Raw genomic sequence first — 7,775 nt, forward strand, 5'->3', positions numbered from 1 at the left:
TTAAGGTTATTTAAAAAATGTTAATAGACCTATATGCTCTTATAACAAATTTCTTCTTCAGTCCCCTAAGCGTTACATGCTCTTAACAAAAACCCCCAGAAAAACAAAATTATTATACTGAACCGTGCCGTTTCAACAAAAATGCGCTCGAAAGCCCTAATTAGGCTCGTCACCGTCGCAACTTCAAACCCCATTTCTCGCCCTCTTTGCACCGCCGCTGCGGCGACCGGAACCCAGAAACTCGAGCGCATAGCCGATCAACTACTAGACCTCACAAAGATCGAGAGACACGACTATGGCATTCTCTTCCGCCACAAAATGGGTCTCCATCGCTACGGTCCTGCAATCTCCGCGACCGGCTTGTCCGGATCATCTGGACCCGGATCCGGGTCTGCAGATGCGAAACCAGCCGCTGCGGAGAAGACGGCATTCGATATAAAGCTGGAGAAGTTCGAGGCGGCGGCGAAAATAAAGATTATTAAAGAAGTGAGATCGTTTACTGATTTGGGTTTGAAGGAAGCTAAAGATTTAGTTGAGAAAGCGCCTGTTGTTTTGAAGAAGGGTGTTACTAAAGATGAGGCTAATCCAATTCTTGAGAAGCTTAAAGAATTGGGTGCTACTGTGGTTCTTGAATGAATGAATTCTTGATTTTGTTTTTGTAATTTTTGTGTTTTTAGTGTAGAATTAAAAATAATATAGTTTTGAGTACAATTGACCAATTAATGATTCAAAAGTTTCTTGAAATTGTGTTTCTTTCTTTTGAAATTATTTATGTTGCTAAACTTGTTGATTTGAAGGTTCTTTGATGTCAATGTTTCCCATGTCGGAATTCATTTCGGAATTGTATGGAAACTTCAATTTTAACATACGAACGGAACACTAAAAGAATGTCGTTCGCCATTTCATTGTGTCCGTGTCCGTGTCCGTGCTACCTAGTTGATAGCTAGCCATTTCATTGTGTCTGTGTCCATGCTACCTAGTTGATAGCTAGTTGTTGATTCTGTGTCCGTGCTACCTAGTTGATAGCTAGTTGTTGATTCGCTTTGATGGCTACTAGTTGATTATGAGTGAGGAATGAACTTTTACTTCTAGAAATTGTAAAGAACTTGAATTTCTTGATTCTTGAAGGATTACAGCTTGCTAGTACAGGAATGAGTTCATTTTGACAGGTGGAGAACTTGGTAAAACTATGACTATCTTCAAGAACTGAGCATCTCAAAATGAGTTTAAATTTGCTATGAGATTATCCACTTCGCCCCCTTCTTGTAAAGATCGACATCTTGCAACATATCAACTGAAAGAAGATTGACGTCTGGTAATTTATCAGTTGAAAATTGCCGGCATAGGATTTAGAATTTAGAGTTTATGATTTATAGTTATAATTCTAGTTTTTCCTAGTCAGGATGATGATAGGTCCTTGTCAGCTACGCTCAAAACCAAAATTAATTGTCAAATAGATGATATTTCATCAACACAGATGTTTAAGGTGCTGCTGCAATTTACTAACCTCTGAAATATTACTTGTTGGATGTTTGCTTTCTGGTGACGAGAAAGCTTCAAAGAGTGCCCGGTTACATGACATTAAATAAAACTACGAGTCTATTTGATTCAACTATTGTTGTAGTTGTAAGACTAAATTTAAAAGCTTCATTTTTGAAAATTTTCAACTGTCAAATCAGTTACCAACTTCATCTAGGCTCACCGACTAAACTTTGCCCCAAATCCGCTCTCAAAAATTGAACTATAAACTCTCTTTTTCCTTCAACTCTAAGATGTTTTTTTTTTCAGACTCTGAGAAGCGTACATATGAGTAATTGATTCACAAAAATCACCCTTCTATAGGCACGTAATCATTCAACTTTGTCATTCTACTGTACTATTTCTGAAATCTATGCTTTTCTCATTACTAAGTTTCCAAGTCAAAAACACCTATATGTTCCCAGCCCAAAGGGAACATAATGTCATCACAGTTCGATATTGCATTTCCGCAATTTACAAAACTAAACACATTTACAGTTATTGACAAAATAGGAGTCTCATACGCCTGCCTCAGCTAGATATAAAATCCGATACACGATGCTTCATCTGCAACTTGATGAACTCAAGCCATCTGTACAAATATGCAAAAGATACCAATGATCATAAATTCAAAAATGTACCAATATTAGAAAGTTCATACCTACTGAAAAAAAAAATGAATGCCATACGGGGCTATAAGCATGATAATGAATAACACAGTTGAGAAAAGTAACTACATTCACATTAAATAAAGGTAGTACCCTACGACTGGTTACGCGGCTTACGCTTGAAAAGTTCCAATAAGAAAACAATGAAAAATCACTTAAATAAGGGGCTTATTGCCAAAACTCGAGTTTTTCATAATTTTATATCGAACCAATCCATGGTGAAAAGTTAGGATTTGACTGACAAATTGATGGATGAAATATAATGAAGTTCGGCATTTTGGCTTGCGAAAGATGTAGACACAAAAACGGTTTGTAAGAAGATATGGAAACAAAAACAGGCTTGAGAAAAAATATGGAAACATAACGGAAGGACAATCATAAAACTATGAGAAAATAGTAACTCAAAATAACAAAATTCTCCGTCAGCATTCATGCCTCTGAAAAATCCTGTGAATCACCTAAATTTTCATGATGGACCGACATAAAACAAACGTATTCTATGTACAGCATATTGAGAAACACAACTAGGATTTGAGTACTGTATTTACCAGATGACGTGCCCGATATTTAAATGCTTTTATGGCAGCTTTGGCAAAAACTTGCGCTGCTTCAGCTTCAGCTTCTGCCGCATCAGCCTCCCTTGCTGCCGCCTCAGCTTCTGCAATTGCAGCTTCTGCCTCTGCAACTGCTTTTGCAGCAGCTGCAGCAGCCTCTAGGGCAGTCATGCCCTTAATCTTTGATAGTTCTTGATCAACCTGGGACTTGGTTAGAATTTTGGGGGTACTCTTTTCAGATTTTGGAGAATCCTTCTGTTTTGCCTCTGCACGTTGTAGGGGAGAGCTTTTTCTTCCTTCAGAAACTGCTGAACTTGACACAATCTTGTATTTATGCTTCACCTGCAATTTGTCATCACAAATGAACAATTATAATAAGATGTTGTGCTCCATTATAAGAGCATATAATACATTCATTCATATGATGTTACACTAACTTCATGAAGTCAAACACAATGTTTCTTCTCAAATCCTTTCCACATTACTAAATCTGTACTTGTTTGCTACTTTTGTTCTGTCATTTTTTTACCATAATATGTTTTATTATTTTCTGCAGACTTTCATGCAAAAACAACAGGCACTAACCAAGGCCTTGGATTTTGATTACTCTTCTTTTGTCCCTCGCCAAAAGAAAAGGGCAACCCAAGTGCAGGAAACTACCACTTTAGAGAATTTATGGGTAGCCTCTTGTAATGTAACTCATCATAGATTTCTAAGAAATGACTTTGAAATATAAAAAATCCAGAAATGATTCGTCTTGTAAATGCAGAAGATGTTGGTTCAATTAGCTTTAAGCAGTCACTACATTTCACATCTTATGCTATAGTTCTACTCAGCAAAATGATCATGATGGATGGTGTTGGTTAAGGAAGATTAATATGGGAAACCAGTCAATAAAATAGAGCAATTGCAGAAATTTTTGGATTTAGAGAGCTATTCCAATTTCTCAGTAAAAATTTACACTATATAGAACTGAAAAAACTCCCGGAACACGAAATATAAAACTACCAAGGCCACTAATTCGTAGAAAATACTTTTTTCTATGAGAATAAAAAATGTATCCAGCATAATGGACCATAGCATCAGATTACCTTGCTCAATTTTCCACTGGCCGTCAGACGTTTTAATTTTCCTGCCAATAGCTTCCTCAGGTTTGAAGGTGCAAAATATTTCTCCTACAAATTCATCAGCTGATAAGGTTAAATGCAGTTTAAGCACAATGAGCATATCAACAGATGAAGAGGAAAAAGAAAAGATGTAGTTTTGACTCTTCCATTATATTTTTGCAATTTAATTCATTTTAGATCAATCAATAAAATCTCAGTTTAATTGACTCTTCCATGCACGATTATCTTTTCGTAATTATAGTTCATTTTAGATCAATCAAAATCTCAATTTGAAATAATTTGTGAGAGAACATCAACAAAATAATAGATTGCAATTAAAAGTTAGAAGTGAACACATCAGACTGTTTGACTTTGTTCGGTATTTCTTCTAGATAAGTACAAACTTCCGCAAATTAGATCAAGAAATATAGGCTTAAGGCCTTAAAAAACCCGACCTTTCATCCGCTTTTCAATCCTACCCTGACGTTGAAAAATTGTCAATTTTACCCCAATTTGCACTTTTTCATTTCAATTGTACCCTGAAGCATAAAATTGACCTTTATTTATTTGACAAAAGTTCAATAAATTTTCTTAAAAATGGTCAATTTAATATAAAAAGTTAATCTAATTCAAAAAGGGTCAATTTAGAGAATTTTTGCCAAATAAAAAAAGGTCAATTTTATACTTTAGGGTACAATTGAAATGAAAAAATGAAAAATAGGGTAAAATTGATAGATTTGCAACGTCAGGGTAGGATTGAAAAGGGGATGAAAGGTCAGGGTTTTTCAAGACATTAAACCAGAAATATACTCTCTTTATTTAAGAACAAAAAAAATACAAGCGAAAGTACCTCTATATACAAAGCAATTGAATTCCTATCAGAACCGCTTGGCTCCTTCAATGCGGCAATAGCCTCTAAAATTACATTGTCCAGCCTACAATTGCAGAAACACACAAAATTGATCATAAATGATTTCCAGCTAAAACAGCAGCTTCCCAATACAAAAATACCGAGTAATATACATTTTCCAGCATTACAGTGTAGCTTCTTTTTCCGAAAAGACAAGATATTTTTAGATCATAAAAATCTAGGTTTACTGTCACTACAGAGCCATTTTCTTCACCATTCAAACATTTTATTTAACCAATCAGTCACTCACCCTTTATCAAGCATAACTCAGTTTTCTCACCAGTTAAAGGTAGATTTCACAGACCCTTGTTGTCATCTGAAATGACCCAAGAGTGAATTGAGGAAGGAAAATTTTGGCAGAGTTTAAAGATAACTAATTAGAAATACAAGAGAAAACACAGTGCATCTGAACTCAGAACGGCATCCACAAGATCAAATAGCTGTTCTATGATGCTCGAAATAATATTTGTTCTTATGCTACTTTTTGACTCTGTTATTGAAGTTGTGCTGGTCAAGAATCCGATTATCAGTCGGCCTAAGAATGCCTATAAAACCTACAGCATGAGCTACTTAACATGATTTTGTCTCAGATGTGAAAATAGAGATATCTAACTGAAAGGTGCCAACAAATATATATCCATACTCGGTAAAATAGCAAACTGCAATCATCGTGTCATCAGAAAGAGTGTAACCTTGCAACTTGTTCTTTTGAACCAACAGGCTTTGGAGTTCCATTAGAAACTGCTAGAGGTTTAGCATCAATAATTTCATCTTTCCCCTGAACTACAAGGCTCAAAGCCTTAGGATTCTCATCGCGTTTGGGAGTCTGAGGAGTCTTTTTAAGGGCGATCTTGGCCTTTTGTCTTGATCCCCATATCGCAGTCACATTTATATTTCTCCATTTATCCTGTAAAAAATTAAACTACATGATTATTACATTGCCAAAAAAAATGATAAACACAGAACTGTCTCGTCTCATTTATTAAGACATAGTAAACACCATTTAAGCAAATAAAGATTCTTGACATTTGACTAGAAGTCCAAGAACGCCTAATTCTTAACAAACATGCTAAAAATTTTGAACATAAGTACCTTCAAATCAACATTTGAGCGTAACCTCAAGATGGAATTGAACTCAGGATCCATGAGTATGGTACGCCATTTCCCCGTCCCATGCTTAAGCACTCCAGCTTTAAGGGCAGCCTCTTCTTCTGCTGTCCACTTTTGCTTAGGAGCACCCATCAACGGGAGGTTGACCCTTCACCCGAACTATCTGCACAAACAGTTGAAAATTAGCTCACTTTCAGCCAATTCACCTATGTAAATTGTATCCTACCAAGCACTAAACAAAAACAAACTCAGTCTTGCATACACATACACTTCTACTAACATAAACACAACCAAGTAAACTCTAATTTGTTAGGCACAACATCAACACAATTATCTGGAAATCTAGTCTTATTTTCCAGACTTTTCAGTAATTGAATTTAAACGTAGACTGAAAATGTCTTCATAATCCCATTTTAAACAACAAACTCTCATAAACTATACTCAAAGCGGATCAAATCACAGTCTTTCCTCACATCAAAATCACAGCAACCAAACAAAAATGGCTTCTGAGTAAATAATCAACAAAACCATGAGCGTAGATCAAAAAAGAAATGCAGAAATTCAGCTCAGAAATTGCAAAAAAATAAAAAACGCATAATCTGATAATCATTATCTTTAAAGAATAACTGATCAATTCAAGGGAATTTAAGAGAGTGGAGCGCGCGTGAATTGTACCTGGACACCAACTCTGCAAGAGAATGTGAGGGAGAAATTCAGAGGAACACCATTATTATTTAATTAGAGACTATGAGCTCTGATTAGTAAATTTTTTTCAACTTCTGTTTACGTTTTGGATTCTTGAAATTGCAACTTAATAAATATTTTAGGACTCTTTTATTTTTAGCCGTGGAAAATGAAAATGAAAATGAAAATGGTAACTCTTCTCTTCTTTTTCTGTCTTTGGTCCTTCAATTCAATGCCTGTAGTATTCAGCTTTTTCTTTTTACATTTTGGCCACTGAACTTCTCTAAAACTCATAAACGAATCCCAATTTTACTTGATAATTCCTATTTTAAATTACGCAATGTCCTCTCTAGCATTTTTTTTATCAAAACAAATACGCAATATTTTAAATTATAAAAAATAGTATAATTTATATGCTAAATTGAGAAAATTAAAAATTATATCAAAATTAAAAACATGATAAAAATCTTATTTTGCAGTCACACAAAAATAGTTTAAAACAATTTATAAAAGAAAAAATTATTAGAAATTTTTTATATATGTTATAATTCATATTTTTGTCAATTTTATTAAAAAAATCAGATGAAATTATCTTCCACTTTTATTTTTCTCAATATTTTATTCAGTATACCCTTTTTCAGTCAAATAAATTAAAGGACTAAATTAATAATAATTTTTAAATTTATATTTATAATATATCTAAATAAAAATTATGTTATTGTAAAATTTAGAGAGTTAATAACTTCAATCTACTGTGTATATTTTTTAATGTTTTATTTTTTTGAAAAAAACTAAATTTTTTAATTTTAAAAACTAAATGAAGTAAAAAAAATTAAAAATAAAAATAAGTGAAGTAAAAAGTAAATAAGTAAATTCATTAAGACATTAAATATATAAATTTATAATTTATATTTATATTTGTATCAAAAATAAATTTAAGAATCAAATTAAAAATTATATTTTTTATATTAAGTCTTTCTGATTAATATTAAAAATAGATGGAGAGAATAAATCGTTGATAAATATAAAAATAAAAGATTATATTGTCTAATTTTTGGAAAATGTAAAAACGTAAATAATATGTTTATTATAAAAGTTTGGCTAAATGTTTATGCAACTCAAAATGAAAACAAAAAAACTAAAGGGGCATAAATGCAATTTGTCGATTAAAAAACAATTGTTTTTTTCTTTTATTCTTAGTAAAAACTGGACTGTTTAACATTTA

At 33.2% G+C, this 7,775-nt stretch overlaps 2 protein-coding genes across 2 annotated transcripts; one reads left to right on the top strand and one right to left on the bottom strand.

Annotated features, from left to right (window-relative positions):
* The first annotated feature begins 43 nt into the window (after positions 1–43).
* Positions 44–744, top strand: LOC126656139 (uncharacterized). The gene has a single exon (XM_050350625.2). The coding sequence runs from the start codon at positions 142–144 to the stop codon at positions 634–636; it is 495 nt and encodes a 164-aa protein (XP_050206582.1). The 5' UTR covers positions 44–141; the 3' UTR covers positions 637–744.
* Positions 745–1,879: 1,135 nt separating this feature from the next.
* On the bottom strand, positions 1,880–6,749 carry LOC126656138 (telomere repeat-binding factor 2). Its single transcript, XM_050350624.2, has 7 exons — positions 6,542–6,749; positions 5,849–6,029; positions 5,449–5,663; positions 4,697–4,781; positions 3,832–3,915; positions 2,735–3,082; positions 1,880–2,110 (listed from the first exon to the last, which is right to left on the bottom strand). Exons 2-7 carry the CDS (start codon positions 5,996–5,998, stop codon positions 2,102–2,104), a joined length of 891 nt encoding a protein of 296 aa, XP_050206581.1. The 5' UTR covers positions 5,999–6,029; positions 6,542–6,749; the 3' UTR covers positions 1,880–2,101.
* Positions 6,750–7,775: the final 1,026 nt, after the last annotated feature.

This window comes from Mercurialis annua, linkage group LG7 (genome assembly GCF_937616625.2).
Source record: "Mercurialis annua linkage group LG7, ddMerAnnu1.2, whole genome shotgun sequence".
Classification (NCBI taxonomy): Eukaryota; Viridiplantae; Streptophyta; class Magnoliopsida; order Malpighiales; family Euphorbiaceae; genus Mercurialis; species Mercurialis annua.